Raw genomic sequence first — 22584 nt, forward strand, 5'->3', positions numbered from 1 at the left:
TTTACTTTGATGCGTGATATCACTTGTACAGCAATAAAATGACAAATATAGCCTTAGCAATAAAAAAGCATTCCTATAACTGATGGTTGTTATTCAAAAGCAAGAGCTTTTGGGTATGCCTAAAGAGATCTGAGGGCTGTAGTCTAATGCTTTTAAAAATACTTTTTTATTTTGTTCTGAAGTTCCGTGTCAGTAATTTAGTATAGAGAAATGAATCTTCACTGAGGAATAAATTTATTATTTGTGGTGCATCAAACTATGTCATTCATGGCTTTCTCTGTTAATGATTCATTGTTTCAATAGAGCCAACATAACAAAAGCAAATAGTAGAGTGGTTTGATATACACGGTTGGAGTTAGAAAAGTATTGGAATGTAGCTCTCTCTCTGTGTGAGCTTAGGTAAGTTTTTAATATTCAGTCATTAAACTTCATTTCCTCTTCTGTTAAAGGAAATAATAGTAGTCTTTAGTGTATAATGTAATATAAGGATTGAATGATAGCCTATTGGTAGTTCTTAACTCATTGGTTAGCACTTAGTACGTGCTGAAGAAGTGATAGAGATAATGAGCATGTTTAACCTAGTAGCCATTCATTCTTAGACCAATATAATTATATGAAACACTATTTTAGGCAGGGGGTGCACACCCAGCTGTGCGGAGTATTTATTTCTGGCTCTGTACTCTGGAATTGCTCCTGGTAGGATTCTGGACCACATAGGGTGCCAAAGATCAAATTAGGGTTGGCAGCATCCAAGCCAAGCACCCTAACTGCTTTGTTCTCTCTGGTCCCTAAATGGAGCATTTCAAGAGTAGCTGTTTCAAAATTAGTAATCTATCCCCATTGTAGAAACTGGTAGGAGACAAATAAACACAGCCCAGGATCTAGAAAAACACAGGTTAAAGAGTAATTTGTTATTCTTATGTGAATCATGACAAGGTCCCAGGTTGAGATAACAGTTCAGCTACGTTATGTATTTAAGCGTAGGCTTACTCGATGAAAAGGTAAATGAAAGTTTTTAGGCAGAAGAAAGGAGAGATGAATACATGTATTTATTGTGTCTCTTAATTTGCATAAATAATATTTCTTACAGCTACTCTGTAATGACAGGTAATATGTCTAATGTACATAGATATTTTTAATTTTGATGGGCATTATTTTTTAAAGGAAAATTCTGAAATGGTAAAATCATGTTCAGTCACATCTGTTTTCCACCATGGATTAGTTTAATTGTCTGATTTGTATTCAGGGAGGCCTCATTGTGAACCTGGTGGCAGTTACTCAATTTGGAGGCGCAGTGCCTGGAAGGAACCAATGAGTTCCTGAGATGCTGGCCCTGCACATTCAACCCTATTAAGTGATGGCAAGATACTTTGTCATTCTGATCACATGGCAAGGAAATCTGGTCTAAATTTGGAATACAATTTTGAAGCTGTTGCTTTTATAGTTTTTGCCCCTGTGTTGCAGTTCCTACTGATAAAATATAACATCAGCTAGCTTGCAACAATAAGACTTTATCCCTTGTAACAGAGGAATTTTCATAATTTATCAGGTGTTAATGTCAGAAATAGCCACAAAACACAAATTCAGTCATCTGACGTATCAATGTTTGCTTAGAGTTTTACTGCAGGTATTTTTGAAACATTATTCTTGAATCCTCAAAGTCCACTAATTGGAAAAAAAACCTTTGCAAGTGTTTGACTGCATTTTTCAGACCAATAAAAGCACTTTCACTACATTAAATCAATGGGCTTTCATTATTATAAATTGCCAAGAGTTGGCTCTTTCCTTACTGAAACACTGAGCTTTGTATATATTGATCCATTTTAAAAGGCACAGATTAATGATAATTTCTAAGAGAACTGTGTGTTAAAGCAAAATCCTATGTTAGTTTGATTGGAAAGTGTCAGAAGTCTAATTTTAATTAACTTGCCTATTACTCTATAATCATAATACAACACACATGTTGATAACTCAAGAAAGTCTTTAATTCTTACGTTTTGTCTCCTGACTTCCACCACTAGACATGCACTAGAAGCTGGTTATCAGTGAGGGATCACTCTCTTGTTTTGTGGGGCCGGAGCGAGATAGCACAGCGGTTAGGGTGTTTGCCTTGCATGCGGCTGAGCCTGGTTTACATCCCATATGGTCCCCTGAGCACCTCCAGGGTTAGTTCCTGAGTGCAGAGCCAGGAGCAACTCCTGAGCATCGTGGAATGTGACCCCAAAAGCAAAAAAATGAAAAATAAATAAATTAAAAAACCTCTCTTGTTTTGTGGACTGTGGTTCTGATGGTAGTGTCTTGTTTTTCACAAGAGCAGTTTTCAAATAAATGTATGACAGAAGGGGAATTAATTAAGGAATAAATTAACTCCAGAGCATAGGGGGGAAAAATAGTGCATCCCAGGAATTATCTCTGGTGAGAAATTTCTACAATGAAACTATGTTAACAAGCATTTTAAAATTGCTGTTGTTTTCCCTATGATGGTGTCCTTGAATAGTGTTGCCCTTTCTTGGAGGAGGGGAAGCAGGAACAATGCAGAGAAGTTTCAAAAACAATCAGCTTGGTGCAATTGCTTTGGAATGAGAAGTCTGGGAGGAAATAAATAAAAAAGATTCTATCTGAGATAAGTTTTGAGTCAGGTTTTTCTGAAGCTTAGACAATGTGAAGAGGTGATCAGGATAGCAGAGAAAAAGGCAAGCTGTATGGATTCTAATGTTGATTCAACTACTTGTAAAGAGATAAAAACCTGGACCTACTCCTTCATCTGTATGGAGTCTCAATTCCTTTTTGAACTGTTTCTCCTGGATAGGAGATATTAAAATATTTTTTTAAAAAAGAAAACAAAACATCAATGACAACAATAATAGAAAGCTCACAGATGATAATAAATTCTAAAATGTTGAATGCCTGTTATGTCTGAGGTACTATTTTTTGCTGTGTTTAACACATTTTCTTAATTCACACAGTAACCCAGTGAGAGAGGTTTTATTAAATCTTTGATGTGAGGAAAGAGACAGTGGAGTTAAGTAATTTTTTTTTTTTGGTTTTTACCAAGAGTTTTAAAGTTATTACAATGAAACTTTTCCCTAAGTGACACTAAAATCTTACAGTTGCAATATATCCATTATTGTATTTTAATGTTAACATCATTGAATGCAACTACATTTTTTGTTTTTAGAAATGTAAACACTAAAGCATATTAGAAAATGGATTTCTAATGCTATTTTTTCTAAGAACTATAATGATATTTCTTTATTTTTTTGTTTTATTTTCAAGCAAAGTATCTTGTGAATGGTTGACAGTGTGCTTATTCTTTATTTGGAGAAAGATCATAGAGGTAAGGTTGGAACTCTAACCTTTTCCAGAATGGCTGTGGGTTCCCAAGTGTGTTGAATTTGGTAATCTTCCCTGGATTAATGTCAGGACAGATGGGGTAAAATTCATTTTGGGGTACATCTGTAGACTGAAGAGATGGGGAGGCTGGGGAATTTTTCCCACAGCTCACCTTCCTACATCATATTTCTGTTGTGTTGAACCCAATTTTCCATTGCAGAAAAATGCTGATTTATTATTTATGAGCATCCAGACAGTTGTAGAATAGGGAGGCGATGGTTGTGATCTCTAATCTAAGATCCATTTAGGGATTTCCACATCTTCTGAACATGTAGTATATTACCATGCTATTTACTCTTTCAGTTAATTTAGAAAATATTTACTTTCAGGATTTCTCTTCAGGCCTGTGTTCTTCCTTGAACACATGCCTCGTTTATCTCTTTCAATTTCTTTGCTTGCCTATTTCCACTCTTGAGTAGCCTGTGTTCTCTCCTGAACACATACTTCTCTCTCTCTTTCCTTCCTCATATATTTCCTTTAAAAATTTTATTTTTAAGTCAGAAATGTTTTATTGAGTATCATGATTTACAGTAGCACTTATTTTCAAAATGGTAGGGGTCTTATTCTAGATGACTATATAAAGATAAAAAGAAATGGATTCTAAACTCAAGGAGCTTAAAGTTGATAAAGAATTAGATGATCAATTATATTTAATAAGAATGGAGGTGTATGTTTATGTAATGGGAGCAAAGGAGAGTTTTCTCAAGAAGGATTAATTTCAGCAGACAACTGAAGATAGGAGAATTTGGCAAAGCTTACAAAGAGCTAAGGAATGTTGCATTGTAGGTGAAGGAAACATTATGTTCTCTATTTTATGAAAGAATGTGCAGTTGTCATTTTGTAGACAATGGGAAAGTAAATTTCCAGGGAAATTTCAAAGGCAGGTTTATTGTTTATACATATCTGCACAACTCCATTCTTTTCAGTTCTGGTAGAATTTTCTTATTCTCTCTGTTCTCCTAGTACTATGTTCACTAAGACTCAGGTTGTGGGTGTTTTATATATGTTACTTCTCAGTCTTCTTATTCATGATGCCTCAGGGACTCACAAGATGTCTACTACTTAAAATATTTAATTTACATTTTCTCTGCTACACATCATTAGGATTCTACCTAGTAATGTGCTTGTGATACTAAAAATAAACATGCTTAATAAACACTTATGTTCTAATGGAAAAATTATGAATACACTAGTTGTAATATGCAAGTAAGTGAGACACTTGATTTACAAAAATTTCAAAAATACAGTCAAATGAAATATGGTTGCCTACTTTATTTTAATGTGATTCTGATAGAAAAGAATCTAGTACTTGATATGATTCATATTTGAGAGCTACATATTATTAGAAAGTTGACAAATACCCTTAAATGTCATATTGTTTATATACTAAAATGTTACTTAAATGTCCTCAAAAGTAGCTTGAATTTTGCTTGAATATATAGTGTCAGAGGATGCATTCCCTTTATCCCGCTACTTCAAATTGTTTCATTTGTAAGAATTGTTTATTATACTGGTTCTGTCTTGCTCTAGATTAGTGACGGCCAGTGTGGAGTGGGTTATTCTGTGATTTGACAATGTATGAAAGTATTTCCATAACTTTGGACACCTAGTGGATAGAGGCTCATTATGTTGTTAAACATCCTACAATGCACAGAATAGCTCTCCACAAGACAGAATTAGCCATCCAATTCTGCCAAGGTTAGGAAAGTATGTTTTAGATTCAATTTATTTATCCAGAAAAAAGTTTAAAGTTTCCATTCAGCATTCATCTGATGCTTAGAGAGAACTAACAACACGAAGAGTCTGTACTCCCAAATTTCTCAACTAGCTTCCTGACTCTTTCTCAACACATCAAATTATAAAGAAGGAAAGAAACATTGAGGGAGGTCAGTGCAGAGTGATGGTCCACATTGACCAGTGGCGACCCACTTCTGCATTACAGAGTTTAGTGGAAAAGGAACAAGAGAGTGGATTTTTATGTATTTTTTCCACTGTCCAATCTAGATAAAAATCTCTGGAACTTGGGGCACAGCGGGTAGGGCATTTGCCTTGCACATGGCCAAACCAGGTTCGATTCCCAGCATCCCATATGGTCCCCTGAGCATCACCAGGAGTAATTCCTGAGTGCAGAGCCAGGAGTAACCCTTGTGCATTGCTGGGTGTGACCCAAAAAGCAAAAAAAAGATAAATAAATAAAAATAAAAAATCTCTGAAACTTACTGCAAGAGATTTAGTTTAGAAAATTATTCTCAGACATGATGTGAACAATGCCTGGCATTCCAAATGTCACACTGAACATTAAGATTACCATTGCCGGGCTGAGCGATAGTATAGCAGGTAGGGTATTTGCCTTGCACAAGGCTGAACCAGGTTCAATCCCCAACATCTTATATGGTCCCCCAAGCACCTCCAGGAGTAATTCCTGAGTGCAGAGCCAGGAATAACCCCTTAGCATTGCTGGGTGTGACCCAAAAAGAAAAAAAAAAAAAACATTGCCCAAAGTTAGAGAGTTGCTGAGGGTTGAATATTTTATTTTATTTTATTTCTTAAATTTTATTGAATCACCGAGAGATAGTTACAAGCTTTCATGTTTTTGTTACAATCACACAACGATCAAACACCCATCCCTCAACTAAAGAGGATAAGAGTTGAATATTGTTAAAAATTCAAAGATCTGATTATACAGGCATGGGAAGATATAGCAAAATCCTTTCAAGATGTCCTTCTGTCCTGTCTGAATTCAATTTTGAGGTACTATGTAAACCAAGTCCCTGGTGTTTCTGAGTCAATTTGTAGCTGTCAAATTTCACCTAAAAAATGCTCCAGCTAGACAAAAGATGACTGAGTAAATGATACCTCTTCTGAAAAGTGAAGGAACAGTTTTAGAACAATTGAAGAGACATTTTTGAGTAGACAATTTAGAAACCAACTGAAATTTACTTGAAAAAATCTTGAGCATAAATAGTACCTCTAAATAAGAACAGTGTAGACAATCGTGTAGCTAAATTCAGTCTACCTGATTCTCTTCTTGAATAAATACTTTTTTCTGAGTAGAAGGATTGCACACCAATAGAGAAGAGCAAAATAAGGAACTCTTGACAAAGAACTTGTTCCCCAAAGGAGTATAGATACTAGATATAGTTACTAATAAAGAATGATTTTTTTAATAATAGCTTTGATTGCCAATTTGAAAAATCAATACTGTGGACGGAGAGATAGCACAAGATTAAGGCACTTGCCTTGCCCACGACCAACCTTAGAGGAGTCTCTGGAGTCCCCACTACCCCCATGACAGCCAGGTGAGATCTCTGAGCACAGGGCCAGTAGTAAACCCTGAACACTGCCAGGTGTGGCCTCAAAATAAATGAACAAAAATTAATCATATTGATTTATAAAAATGTATGACATGGAATAGTTTGTATTAGTAAGCACTGTAGCATTGTTATCCCATTGTTCATCGATTTGCTCGAGTGGGCACCAGTAACATCTCCATTGTGAGACTTGTTATTGTTTTGGCATATTGAATACGCCACAGGTAGCTTGTCAGGCTCTGCTGTGGGGGCGGGATACTCTCGGTAGCTTGCCAGGAGGTTGGCCGCGTGCAAGGCAAATGCCTTACCCACTGTGCTATTGCTCCAGTCCATATTAGTAAGAGTGTTGAAAAATTAATTATTCAGGTCTTCCCCAATGGCAATAATAGCTATACTCAGCAAATCATTAGGAATTTCTACTTTCATGCAGTTTTCACTATCTGCAAACATCTGCAAACAAAAATAAAGCTGGGAAGAAAGAACTTCCTGTAACAGTTCTGCCAATAAGGCAATCAAGGCCTAAATGGAGAAAATTGTAATTTCTACATTGACCCAGGCACAAAAGACAAAATACCCAAATATTGTCATTATCAAAAATTTTCTGTCTCAAAGAGGAATTTTATGATAGAAAATTATGTGCTGGGACAATTAAATGAAAAAAGAAATTTAAATTGAGGGGTGGATCTTTGCTAGAACATTTCTTTTACAGCTTTATTCTCTCTTTTCTCCCCATTCAATTTAAGCAAAGACCCTTTTCAGTAAACACTGAAGAAGTTAAAAATTGTTAAAAATGGATGCAGTGTTGACTGGTCTGCGGGATTCTTTGTAGCTCCCAGCCATATCCTGTCACCACGGTTACCAGACACCAGGGTCGAAGATCCAAATCAACCTGGGAGCAGCAGCAGGTGAGTGTGAGAACAGAATAAACCTTTCTGAAAATATTTCCTCTTTAGTGTACAAAGAAATACCTCGAATTCACTTTTGGCATTTATTGCTTTGGATCACTATTGACTATACTTTTTAGAATTCTTATTGAAAACCTGTTTCAAAAGCATAACAATGAAACGCTCAGCTCTATAAGTGCTCCCTAAGACCTTTGTAAAATTCCTGATGCAGAGCTCAAAGCAAAGGCCTTTAGCCAAAGTGGTCCTGGACTGTTTGTGTGAAGGTCAGTGTATAGACCTTGCTGTATTGGTTGCTCTGCTTCCAAATTTACCTTAGCCTGGACCAAAGAGGAGCCTAACCAGAACATGAGCAGCCAGGATATCAGATCTGAAGAAATGAGGCCCCCTCACTGTCCCTTTCTCTCTGGCTCACCCTTTCACTGTTTTCTTAGAGTCCCCTTGCCCATGAACTTCTGCCCCAAACTTTTGAGCTGCCTCCTCAGATTCTGGACCTCGTTCACACCATAGTCAAGCCTTTTTTTCTACTGCAACATTCACTCTCAGTCATCCTTAAAACCTTTTGAAATTTCATGTCTTTCCTTGTGAATCCCACATTCCAGTCCTAAACTATGGTCCTTCTTATTTCATAATATCATAGCTCCAGTAAGATTTTTTACACATAGAAGGAGCTTTACATAGACTGGCTTGCTGATGAAGCATGTAGGAAACACCAACAGTAACTTCATGGAGCTGCAGAACGCTTCTGAGAAGGTTTTGTTGTTTATTGTTTGTGGAGTGGGGGTGGATGTAGGGGCTCTCCTGGGGGCCCCCATATTGGCAGATACTCAGGAGGCCATATGGTATCAGGGAACAAATCTGATTCACTGTGCATGTGCAGTTCTGTGGGAAACCTCCTTGACCCCTGTTTTATATGTGGATCTTCCACTGACATTACTTGTCATTGTAGGAATCTAGTATTTACCGTGATTAAATATTGGCTCTTCAGTGAGGCATGTCCTAGAGAGAGTCTCAGTCTATCTTCTCAGCAATTTTGTAAAGCAAAAACTATTTCTCTTTGTTTGTTTGTTTGTTTTGTTTGTTTTAGCTAAGATCTCTATGTAAGTTCTTCATAGATAAATTAATAAATGATGAAGGTGGAAGTCAAATTCTACCTTTCTGATATCAAAGATTATTCCCTTTTACTAGTACAGAATAATAATTTGGATTTTTTTCTTTAAATCCCAAACTTTTATGGACTTTGAAAAATATGTCAGAATTTGTGCATTCATAGTGATAAGAACTAGATAGATAAAATGATAAGTCAGGTCCTTTGGTGACGGATAAAAGGCTTCCTGGGGCTGGGAAGCTAACTCATGTTCCTAGCATGTGGAAGACACTAACTTCTATCCCCACACCACACGACCCCTGGGTATCACAGGGCTAAGCACTGGACTATGAAACTCACACAGTTAGAGCAATAGAATGGTTTTTACTGCAATGGGAGAAATTAAAATCAGGAAGACATATTTGTAATCTCATATGAGTGGGAATATTGGGTTTAATAAAAATATTTATAAAATGTGTGGCACTCATCTGCTGCAGTTTGTACTGAAATATGACTGACATATTTTTTAATTCTCCTTCTCAAATAGCAAATTCTATCTCTCCTAATCCAAGCATAGAAAAAGTGTTAAAATTAACATGATATGATTTGAGATGTGCAATATTTTGTATTTATCTAATGAAGTCAAAGGGTGTTTATGAAAAAGCTAATTATCCTAATTACTCATAATATGAGTCTGTGCTCTGATGAAGGAAAAAGATTTGAAATAGCTCATTTAGAACAGCACAGAATTTGTTGTATAATTTAAAATGACAAATCTGGATATAGAACTAAGGTTATTCCAATGCAAAATATTTATGACATATAAACATAATACAAGTACAATACCTTTGCACACCAAGGTACAAACACAATGCCTTTAGTGTGCCAGGATTTAATTATAGGAATTTGGTAAGAGGCAAAGTATATGACTTTTATAATCATGGGCCTTTATAACTCTGACATTAGTGCTTTCACTAAAAAAAAAAACAGGTCTTCAAGCAACATAACTAAGTCATATGGAATATTGAAAGTACATATGAATATAAAACTTATAGTTCATCCTAGTTCTTATGCTACCTACCGATAGGAGTTTCATGAAAATAATTTTTCTAGGGCTTAAAAAATGAAAAAAAAGTGTTTGAATGCGATGATTTCTCAGCTTTTTTCTAAATCTAAAACCCTATTACTTAGTAAGTGCATATTGAAAGAATTTGAACAAATTATTTTGTTCACTTAACCAAGTTTTAAAATCAAATGATCAGTTTTTATCTAGTTTAAGTTGTATGCTGAGTTGTTCCTTCTTCTTTTTTTAAAAAAGTAATTATATGACTTCCATTCAAACCACCAGAAATTATTTATAATTTGTCTCTGAACAAAATGACATACTGGTATAAAGTAACAATATTGTTCATATGGATGACTTCAAATAATTTTTTCTTTATTATTAAACTCACATTCTTTATGCTACAAGTTTGAAATTCTTGTCCTAAGGACAGAACATATACTTTTATCCACTCTTTGACTCCTGGCTCAGACTTGTGAATTGTTTTGAGAATAAGATGATGGCATGGGTGATGCAAACAGAAGCTTGGAAGGGGCATACACAATTAATTGTTTATTCTCTTGCACCTTTGTCGTCACTGTGAAAGAACATGCCTGTTGGAGACTAAGCAATAACCTAGGACAGAACAATCTCTTGCTGAAACCCTTTGATCAGCTTACTCTAGCTGATCTTTAGATTTGTAAAACTTTATAATATTGATTTTAGTTACAGAATTTTGAGGTAATGGTTACCTGATATTCTTAACAATTTTTATTGGTAGAAAAATGTTGTCTTGCAAGTTTATTTTATGAAATACTCACAGAAATGAAGAATTTTGCTTTTAATGTCATTCATTAATAAAGCAATTTAGATGTTTTTCTTTGGTTGACTCAAGACACAAAAGCAAAGAGACACAGTGTTTTAGTAACAGTACAGTAGGATCTTACCTGTATAGAAACACTGCTGTAGGAACCACCAATGACCCCTGCAATGAGCAGTGGAATATTTTCTTGAATGGCATAGGATCCATCAGGACACATATACTCCGCTTCATCCACTTTAGTCAAAGATGCCCGGACAAATTCCAGCGATTGCTCTAATGCATAAGTATCCCTTGAGCACGTATCCAAAATATGAACACCTAGTTTCACTCCTGGTAGCAAATAATTGTCTTTGTTAATTTCATCAATAGCAAACAACATGGCTTCCAGGCGTTGGATTCCTCGATCTTCATTGATTCGCCCACATTCTTCAGTTCCAGTGCCTTTTTCATTAATAGGAAATAGGCCTCCTAATACAAGGTCACCTTCTATTTTTATTTCCCTCCTCAGAAAGTTATGGTCCCCCAAAGAAAGCAAAAATCCTTTTGAAAACAAAGCTAAAGTAAGAACTTGGAGTCTCGTCAACATCTTCATGAATCCTGTTTCTGTACCTCTGGGAGATATCAATGGATGGAGCCAATGTTGCCCTCTAGTCTTCCTCTTTCATTTCCAAACTGGGTCTTTGGCCTGTCCTTCAAATCTGGGAGGAACAGACTAACAGAGTCTGTCACCAAATTCCTAAAGAGATAAAAAAATTATCCAGACTGGTAAAATGAACAATACTGGTAAAGAAATCAGTAGTGATTGCATTGTTGGACCCCAGTCAGAACTTAGATGGGATAATGACTAAAATGACCATTTACTAAAGACATACTGTACGATTAATCCAGGAATTTCCCCACAAGTATTCTCATCCAGACCTTACACACACACACACTGCGTTGCTCATCTTAGTGATCTGTCTTTCTGAAAAGGACAATGAGAGGTAAAGGTAAAGAGAGCTGAAATAGTATTCTTAGAATTGCCTAAATTTACTAAAGGTAAAGAGAGCTGAAATAGTATTCTTAGAATTGCCCTAGTAGTCACACTTTGGTTTTCCTAATATTAACTTTAGTACTCTCTCTACTGAGATATTTAGTTTGCTATTGGTAGGGAAGTAACTTGGATTTTGTTTCCTCTTTTTCAATCACATCTAAAACATTCTTCCATTTTGATTTGGAAGCAAAAAAAATTCAATGCACCTCTGTCATTGTTTCTGCATTTCTGCCACCACAACTTCTTCCACCCAGGTGAGCTTTCAAGAGAATTGTCGGCAGTTCACCCTACTTCCCTTTGTCTTAGCTGGGTCAGCGGGCAACACCCCAAATTATTTCTTCTCTGTTCTAGTAAAATGACTCTGGAGAAGGCAGTTACTGATCAATTAGTTTTTAAATCCAATAAACCCATTATAGCCTTCCCTTTATGTGAGTTTAATTAAAATCAGTATGATTTTATTTTAACCTATTACAACTTCCCAGGCTTCAGTTCTCATGCTTTATTTCTGACCACATCTCAAATTTCATTAATGATTGAATACCTTCCTCCCATTTCCCCTTGTCCCCTCTTCCCCCTTCCCTGCCACACCATCCTAGCACTGTGCCTGCTCTGAAGTCTCCACACACTGCAGGTATGAAGCTCCTGTTAGTCCTGGGGTTTGCATGTAGATTATCACTTAGTATAGTTTCATGTCTTTTAACATCACTAGCTAGACCATCTGCCTCTTTCACGAATCAGGCCAAAACCTTGCTGTGAGGATCATGTTCTTGTCACTTGAATGTGTACTTTGCTAGAAAGTTTTCCCAAGCTCAGACATGGAACTGTCCACTTGCAGGTATACAAACCAGTGGAGCTACTGCTGTATTACTTGGGCCCCTTTTCCCTAGTACAAGGTAGGACACACACTGTGCTTACCTGTTCCCTTTACCACTATATGGTGTGACCATCTTATTTTTAGTCAGTTAAGGGAAATGATAACAGGGAACTCCTGGGTCCTACAACTGACAACAAACAATCGCATATTCTAGTGGGTATGGTAAATATGTCTTCTCTCCTGCTTTTCTGCCTGATTGTTCATTGGTGGGGTTTTATGAAGGAGGGAACTCTCTTGAATGCTTCTGGATTCAGTGATGATGTCTGAAAGTCACACTACCTGTACTCTCTCAGGTGAATTACCTAGTGCTAACAATTTGGTGTTCTTCAGAAGAACACCATTTGCTTCACAGAAAGGAAATGCTCTCATTGGTGATCTTAATAGCTATTCCCATGGTCTACTTCCCGTCAATCTATAAAGATGTCTCTTTGCCTGTAAGTCAAAGGAATGTCTGCTCCTTAGGAATAATAAATTTGGATTTTTAAGACATGAAAAAATACAATATTCAACAAGAAACTAAGAGAGGTATTCATTTGGTGCTTAGTTCAACGTTTTGGACGTTTCTCTCTTTATGTTAGCATAAGTCCCCAATTTTTTCCCACTTTCTTATGCCTTTATTTTGTTCTGATTTGATTCTTTTTTTTTATTGAATCACCATGTGGAAAGTTACAAAGCTTTCAGGCTTAAGTCTCAGTTACATAATGCTCTAACACCCATCCCTTCACCAGTGCATATATTCCACCACCAAGAACCACAGTAAACCTCCCACCCCGCCCCCAACCCCCCACCCCGCCTGTGTAGCTGATAAATTTCACTTTACTTTCTCTTTACTTTGATTACATACAAACAATTTTTATGCTAGCATAAGACCCTTTAAGACCCAAATTTTCACATACTTTCTGTTTTTTTTTTTCACATGGGATAAAAGATGGTCTGCTTTTTAAGAGACATACAAAACATCTTGGTTTTACTTATTTATTTAGGTATGAACTTTGGCAATAATGACAAAAATTACTGTATTGCTCAGTATTAACCAGAGAATCTCTGGGAGACGTGCCACAGGGTACCAAAAAGTCTAATAATATTATTTATTTATAAGTCTGATCCAGTAATATACTTTTTTGTTTTATATAAATATCTCCTCTCTCTTTCTTTAATCTTTATGTGAAATTCTCTTTGAAGCAAAACTACTATGGAAGGCAAAAGAGACAAAAGTAGTGTGATCATTATTACTAATGATAAGCAGAAATTGCTCTATAAAATAATTGTTTTATGTGTCTCATAAAAAAGAATTGTTGACTAAAAGAATGTCACTGACAGTCTTACCATATATCTGTGGAAAAATGTAGCTGTCAGGTGAATTCAAAGAAAGTTTGATTACTCATGGAGTACAGAGGACCTTATAGGTTATATAAGGCTTACTTCTCTCCTGGGAAAATGCTTTGAGTCAAAGAGGACTGCATATTACACTGAAAATAAAAGGATATCAATCCATCTGATTCATAAATAGGAGCTTTATAAAGATATATTTTGTATAATGATAGTCTGGCATACTGTCTGCAACCTAAAATGTTTTTAGAAGTAATATAAACATTCACAGTTGTGTTTACAAATAACTTTAAAATATTTTATTTGTGGCATGGAAAAGGGGAACTAAAATAGAGAAATAAATTAAAAAATAACTATACTAATGAAGTGTTTCATTTCACTACTGACTCAAGTGTTCTTGCCATATGACATTCCTTGCTGATAGAATTACCAATATGTACATCTACAGGAATAACTTTCTGTACGTACAGGAGAAAATCCTGCCTTTGTATTTTAATCTGCAGAAGCATGGATTCTACATGTGGAAACATTGACATACATTTGCTTCTTATATTTTGAGGTAGGAGAATGCTTAATTAAATACATGAATATTATGTTATTTCAAAGTTTTAGAGATGCATACAGTCATCAAATTGTTAATAAAAACTTGTTATGTATTGGCCTGAATATGGATAGTGAAGATATACACCTGAACTGTCAACTGATATGCATCATCAATGCTGCCAAATGTAATTCTAAATGTTTAACTATTTTCATACAGTAAGGAAGGACTCACCTCTTATATTTACCAATTATATTCAATATTGTGAAAAATCTTAAATATACAATATATTTCACTTACCATGCTGATTGTTATTAATTGTTTGATTTAGAAGGCAATCCAGTATATACTATGTATATACATTTAGAAATTAGATATACAGATATTAAAAAATAATTTGATAAAAGTGTTATATAGAATATTTTCTGTTAAATCCTTTAAAGGGCATATTCAGTAACACTTAATGCAGTCTTAGAGAATTATATATAAAATAATTGATTGTTATAATTTTAAAATATACTGTCAATACCTTCTTATTTACTTTCTTCAAAGAGTAGAATTTATGATTAAGACTGGGGGGTCATATCCAGATAGGAATGGAAGAAATCAAACTCTCACTATTTGCAGACGACATGATACTATATCTAGAGAAGCCTAAAACCTCTACTAAGAAACTCTTAGAAACAATAGACTTATACAGTAAAGTTGCAGGCTACAAAATCAATACCCAAAAATCCATGGCCTTCATATATGCAAACAATGAGGCAGAGGAAAGGGACATGAAAAAAGCAATCCCATTCACAATCGTGCCCCAGAAAATCAGGTACCTCGGAATCAGCTTAACCAAGGAAGTAAAAGACCTTTACAAAGAAAACTACATAACGCTACTCCATGAAATCAAAGAGGACATGAGGAAATGGAAACATATACCCTGCTCATGGATAGGGAGAATCAATGTTGTCAAAATGGCAATACTCCCTAAAGCATTATACAGATTCAATGCGATCCCTATAAGTATACCCATGACATTCTTCAAAGAAATGGATCAAGCAATCCTAAAATTCATATGGAATAACAAACGTCCAAGGATATCTAAAACAATTCTTGGGAAAAAGATGATGGGAGGCATCACCATCCCCAACCTCAAACTTTACTACAAAGCAGTAACAATTAAAACAGCATGGTACTGGAACAAAGGCAGAGCCGTAGACCAATGGAACAGGGTGGAATATCCCTACACACAACCCCAAATGTATGACCATCTAATCTTTGATAAGGGAGCAAGAGATGTGAAGTGGAGCAAGGAAAGCCTCTTTAACAAATGGTGCTGGCACAACTGGACAACCACATGCAAAAAAATGGGTTTAGACCTTGACCTGACACCATGCACAAAAGTCAGATCAAAATGGATTAAAGACCTCAACATTAGACCACAAACCATAAGGTACATTGAAGACAAGGTCGGCGAAACCCTCCACGATATTGAAGATAAAGGTATCTTCAAAGGTGACACGGAACTAAGCAATCTAGTAAAAACAGAGATCAACAAATGGGACTACATTAAACTAAAAAGCTTCTGCACCGCAAGAGATACAGTGACCAGAATCCAAAGACTATCCACAGAATGGGAAAGGATATTTACACAATACCCATCAGATAAGGGGTTGATATCAAGGGTATATAAAGCACTGGTTGAACTCTACAAGAAGAAAACATCCAACCCCATCAAAAAATGGGGCGAAGAAATGAACAGAAACTTTACCAAGGAAGAAATACGAATGGCCAAAAGGCACATGAAAAAGTGCTCTGCATCACTAATCATCAGAGAGATGCAGATCAAAACAACTTTGAGATACCACCTCACACCACAGAGACTAGCACACATCCAAAAGAACAAAAGCAACCGCTGTTGGAGAGGATGTGGGTAGAAAGGGACCCTTCTTCACTGCTGGTGGGAATGCCGACTGGTTCAGCCCTTCTGGAAAACAATTTGGACGACTCTCAAAAAATTAGATATTGAATTCCCATTTGACCCAGCAATACCACTGCTGGGAATATATCCCAGAGAGGCAAAAAAGTACAATCGAAACAACATCTGCACATGTATGTTCATCGCAGCACTGTTTACAATAGCCAGAATCTGGAAAAAACCCGAATGCCCCAGAACGGATGACTGGTTGAGGAAACTTTGGTACATCTATACAATGGAATACTATGCAGCTGTTAGAAAAAAGGAGGTCAAGAATTTTGTAGTCAAGTGGATGGGCATGAAAAGTTTCATGCTGAGTGAAATGAGTCAGAAAGAGAGAGACAGACATAGAAAGATTGCACTCATCTATGGTATATAGAATAACAGAGTGGGAGACTAACACCCAAGAACTGTAGAAATAAGTACCAGGAGGTTGACTCCATGGCTTCGAGGCTGGCCTCACGTTCCGGGGAAAGGTCAACTCAGAGAAGGGATCACCAACTACATTGTAGTCGAAGGCCATGTGGGGGAAGGGAGTTGCGGGCTGAATGAGGGCTAGAGACTGAGCACAGCGGCCACTCAACACCTTTATTGCAAACCACAACAGCTAATTAGAGAGAGAAAACAGAAGGGAATGCCTTGCCACAGTGGCAGGGTGGGGTGGGGGGGAGATGGGATTGGGGAGGGTGGAAGGGACACTGGGTTTACGGGTGGTGGAGAATGGGCACTGGTGAAGGGATGGGTTCCAAACTTTGTATGAGGGAAGTATAAGCACAGAAGTGTATAAATCTGTAACTGTACCCTCACGGTGATTCTCTAATTAAAAATAAATAAATTAAAAAAAAAGACTGGGGGGTCATGAATAATTTTTAAATATTTAGCATTATTTAAAATGAAACTAAGAAACTGAAAGAAAAAATTAAAATGTAACTGTGAAAAATAGAGCAACATGCTAAATTCAATGCAACTGTTTATCTATATGTAACAGCTTATCAGGATTGTGGGAAGAGCACCAACAGCTTCTTTTTCAGGTTCCTTTCATTATAAATCAGCCAGCAGCACATTCCCCAGATAAACAGGCTCCCTACTGCAGTGACATTCATATGCAGCTAGAGAATTGCAGCTCTGCAGTCAAAGTTCTCCATTCAGGGATGATGAGTGATGTGTCAACTATAAACAAGCATGTGTAGCTCTTTCTGTAGGCAACCTGCTCACTGATGTTTTATTAATCGGTGCATTAATAGAATCTCAGAGGTTTTCTGTGAATATAACCCCTGGAATATGTAGGAAAGGAGCATTTCTATATGCTGCATATGTTAATATATTCCCTTTTCAGTATTAACTTTGCCCAAGAATTTAGTATTGGAAATGAAAGCCAGTTTGACTCAAAGAATAAGTAGTCTATCCAGGGTAGATGTAAAGCCAGGAATCATGTTTACCATTGCCTAGAAATAAACCTATAAGGCGCTGAAGGGCTTCTGAGAGTGCTCAAAGTCTATCCAACTGACCAATTTGTGGGAAAAGTTTGATTAGTGCCAGCATAAGCAATTTTACAACAATTTGATGAAATTTTCAGCTGACTGAATTATGGGGGAACACAAAGGGCTAAAAGCAATGGCACTTATTCTTTGGCATAGAGTAAAAGGGACTGTAGCCATAAAAGCATTTTCAATGACCAAATGTACAATTGCATAATTCTAAGTCCTTTACTAGAGTACAACGGTGTTTTTCCTAAAAAGATTTTAAGGAACCATAATAAGAAGTTCTCTATTAATTTAATCATTTTAGGACCACTTGCTTAAAATTTGTCTTCCTTGTAGAACTTCTGTATTACTTTAACCATAAAGGAATTCCTCATATGCTGAATTCCACACATACTTTGTACTCTATTTATTATAATTATCATATTTTATTTTATGTTTATTCTTATAGTTTAAAAGTTATGAATTACTATTCCCCTTCCCCCACCCCCGTCCCCTTAAATTATAAGGTACTGGATAGTAGGGAGAATGTCTTAGATGTTGTTATATATTTTCAAAGTACTTCATAGAATTATCAAATACCGGTTAAAAGGTAAATTCCAAATGGCATGCAAAGTTTTGAGAAATTGATTATAAGGCTGGGAAACTAATTCAGAAATTCTATTTAGATAATAAAACATTACAAAGATTTTTTTCTAAATAATGTCATTTTTAGACATTTCATTTTTACACCAGAGAAATCTGACTTGAAGACTTCTGATCTTTCTTTTTTATTTTAAGCTGACATTTAGCACAAAAGTAGATAAAGCAAAATTGAGAAACAAAAAGAACTTGGAGAAATAGAGACAGGTCCATATTATTGGTTTGAGAGAGATTCGAAAGACTGAAAGCAACATGTCAGACAACAGTTGCCTTTTCTTGAGTGTTGAATGACTAGGTGGGAGAGAGAAGGCCAGAGAGAAGAATCCTGTTACTTCAGGGATTTCTCTAGTCTGAGGATTTTGAGATCCAACAATGTTATATAATTTTAAATATTTTTTAATAGGTAGAATAGTGGAAACGAACTTGATCAAACCTTTTGGGGTGTGGTTTTGTTTTGTTTTTGGGCCACACTCAGAGATGTTCAGGGGTTACACCTGGCTCTGCACTAAGGAAATACTCCTTAGCAGTGCTCAGGGATGCTGGAGATCAAACCCAGGTCAGTCGCATGTAATTGCCTTATCCAGTGTACTGTCTGTCCATCCCTCAATCAAAGCCTTTCTTATGAGCTAGGTTTATTTGTGGAGAAGACAAAAGAAGTCAAGAACACTATTTGATAACATTGAGGAGAGGGACACTGTCAGTTGAGAGGATGGAGCCAGGAAGATTTGCTGATGATGCTCCAAAAGAACGAATCCCATTTTAATATCTAGCCTGCAATCCACTTCTCAGTCCAATCACCTATTTTGTTTATCTTCATAATTTAAGAGTGCCTTTATGAGGTAGAAGGACTGCTCTGCAATCGTGCTAAACTTTGTCCCTTAATGTAATTGTTGACAATATGTATCTTACAAATATTTACTTGACCGAGTCTTTCGATATATATGAAAAATTTATTCACTTATCTTCAAAGCAATACCTTGTTTTTCTAACCAACAAACCATTGATATTTTTACTGTGTGTGTGCATGTGTGTGTATGGTTTGTGCAAGAGTGTAGTCATTTTTTTTTTTCTGTAAGTTTCCTGACCCCATTAAAATTTCTTCAAATTGGAGTCTACTCAAACTCCCTTCAATCTACCTTTGTCCTTTCTGTTTTAGAAGCTGCCAAGTCTAATAGATGTTATCAATTTGTCAGCACATATAGAGTACCAACCTAGATTTATCAAAAGCTTTCTTACTAGCTTGCTAGATCTGAACAAAGTGGCAAAGGGGTAATACTGGAGTAATACTGTTCACAAGAGTATATTTTTACTTGTTGGCAATCTAATTCATCAAATAGTTATTATTAATAATGTCCCATGTGCATGAAATCACTTTTCTATAAAATGTAAAAGTGTTTTTTACTATGAATGAACTCTTACTGGAAAGAATTATAGTATCTAGTGCTGTTGTAGTGAATAGAAAATGTAGATTAAGATTTTAGGAGACTTATCATATTTCTTGATCTAACCATACAAAAGAGAACACATATCATACATGTTTCCTTAAAATATTGCACATCTCTATTTTTCCTCAGCATATAAGTAGTAAATTGCTAGAAACAGTATTATCTTTGCCTATTGCAAAGTGAAGTCTTTAGAATATCTATTGCTGCCGCTTGGTTCTGTCTATGTCATAATAAAGTATTGGGCTATCCCTGCAGAAAAAAAAATGCTGTAAAACTGAATAAGCTTGAAGCAAAAAATAAAAAAAAATCCATGAGAGGAAAAAAATATTTGAGCATGAACCCATGCTCGTTTGATGAATTTCCCAAAATTTTGTGTGAGGGTCTTTTTCTGTCATAGGACAATTACAGAGTCTTGTTGATCTCAAGAAGCATAGATTTAAGAGTTCCTGTCTTCTAAAGAAATTGTAATTGTGGGACAGAGCTGTGGGGAGACAGTGAGCCTAAGGTGTGGTGCAAGGGTTAAATTGCCTATAAACAAGGTGACTCTTAGAGATCTTCTAAAATCATCTGCCTACAACAAGGTTGCAAAAAATGCATCCAAGGTCATGCATCTCAGAAAGTTACTGGCATTTCAACTAAGGAGAACCCAGTCTAACCAACATTGTATCTTCAAATAAATTAAATTAAATTTCTAGAGAGGTTATTTTTTATGAGTAAAGGTTAATTTCTGGAATAGGTTCATGCCGTAGAACTACAATACAATAGAACCATAATAACAAAAATGAAATTAAGCATAACATTGTAATTAACTAGTTAACAAAAAGGATAAAACAAAAATAATTTTTTTGAAATGCCTGGTGTTGAAAAATATTTCAAGCATATATGGCATGCACATTTGAGTCAAATCCCGGCCCTAAAATTTAAAAATCTTAAGGAATAATGCATAACTGGGAATTCTTACAATATCATTCCACAGTTTTACATATGAGAGTAGAGGAAAATGGACTTTAGGATAAAGAGTAAAAGGATTCACTAGGAGTAGGCTCTGAGAGAATTTACATATACACTGAGCAGGCAATAGCCTTACATAAAATATTATAAATATGTTTAAAGAAAAAATGAAAATATGATGAATTTCAACCAGGAATAGGAAGTCTTAATAAAAAGCATATGGGAATTAAAGAATTCAAAATTACAATTCCTTAAATAAAAATTTTATAGTGTGCTGGCCTGCAACATATATAAGATGACCGAGTAGCTAACAAAGGTGAAGATAGATGAAAAACTGATCAAATATGATTAGAGAGAGAAAGATATTAAATGTTTTTGTTCAAATATTTTATGTATTTCAAATATTTGGAGAGATGATGGTAGACAAAATGACAGAAAATTCACCAAATTTGTTATAAAAATATGATTACAAAACCTCATCAAATTCTAAGCAGGACATATACAGATAAAACCACACAGAGGCAAATCATAGACAGGTTAATGACACTATAGACAAAAGGAAATCTTTGAAAATAGAGTAAAACACTATATATGTGAAGAGTACAAGAATATTAAGAAAAGTTAGCTTTTCATTAGAATCAAAGGAAGTTACAGTTCAAAGGAATGACTTTCTCAAAGTTCTGGGGAAAACTCATCACACATTTATTTCTAACTAAGATATTAAGTCAAGAATGAAGGCTAAATAGCATTTAAAAAAAACTAAAACAGAATTATTTCATTACTGGCCGAATTATATTATGAGAAATATTAAAGGAAGTTCTTCAAAGTAAGAGGAAATGACACCAGAAATAAAAAAATAAATAAAAAATAAAAAATCTATAGGAAGAAGTAAGTAGATCCAGAAATGGTCAATATGTAAGTTATTCTAGAACACTCTAAGCTTAGCTCTGAGTTATTATAAAATAATAAAGACTTTCTGGGGTGGTTTCATGAAAGGTATATTTGACACAAATCAAGAATGACAAGAGAGATGAATCCTAAAGTCATCATGTGTATTTTATAGTTCAATTTTACTTTTCTCTACATGTGAGAAGCTGTTCACATTTAATCTCGATCATGGTAGCTGGATATCTAGATAAATGCATTATCTAGAGTTCTCCAGCTAAAAGAATAATACCATACTTAAAAGGCTATGTTCCTGAGAGGAAAAAAAGTGCAATAGTCAGTCACACATTCTTCTTTATTAGATAGTCAATAATTCATTCAAGAAGGACACCCAGCTCAAATACATTGATATAACTCTGAATTTTACCCTATTTTTCAGATCGCTCTTGTTCTACCTCTGAAATATCACCCTTTCTCCATTCATTTTCTCATTCCTCAATATCTAATGAATGAAATTCTGGCTCTGTAGGCCAAAATTGCAAGAGTGCAGTTGCTTTGTACCTCATAAGTTGATACTCATTGTTAAACCTTTTGAATATTAGCCTAGAATGGACTTCATAAATAAGATGTTGGAAATATATGGGGAGTCTTAATTTTAAATCAAAGCTTCCTTAGCTAAAGTAAAACTGATTTTCTCTTGTAGTTTAACATTGATTTTCATTTTAATTTATTTTTTAATTAAAGTTTGTTTTGTTTTATTTTGTGGGACACACCTGGGGTTGCTTACTTCTGTCTCTACACTTAAGAATCTCTTCTTGTGGACCCTGGGAGCCATATGTACTGCTGATGATCAACCCAGATCAGCCATGTGCAAGA

The 22584-nt window shown here is 35.5% G+C and overlaps 1 protein-coding gene across 2 annotated transcripts in view; it reads right to left on the minus strand.

The window, feature by feature from the left end:
- Positions 1 to 22584, minus strand: part of GRM3 (glutamate metabotropic receptor 3) — a 228699-nt gene that overhangs the window by 86428 nt on the left and 119687 nt on the right. For both annotated transcript variants that reach the window (XM_004602147.2, XM_055144171.1), the window contains exon 2: positions 10683 to 11294. In XM_004602147.2, the coding sequence (XP_004602204.1) occupies positions 10683 to 11150 (468 nt within the window). In that variant the 5' untranslated portion in view covers positions 11151 to 11294. The remainder of the gene's footprint in view (positions 1 to 10682; positions 11295 to 22584) is intronic.

Source organism: Sorex araneus, chromosome 1, assembly GCF_027595985.1.
Source record: "Sorex araneus isolate mSorAra2 chromosome 1, mSorAra2.pri, whole genome shotgun sequence".
NCBI lineage: Eukaryota > Metazoa > Chordata > Mammalia > Eulipotyphla > Soricidae > Sorex > Sorex araneus.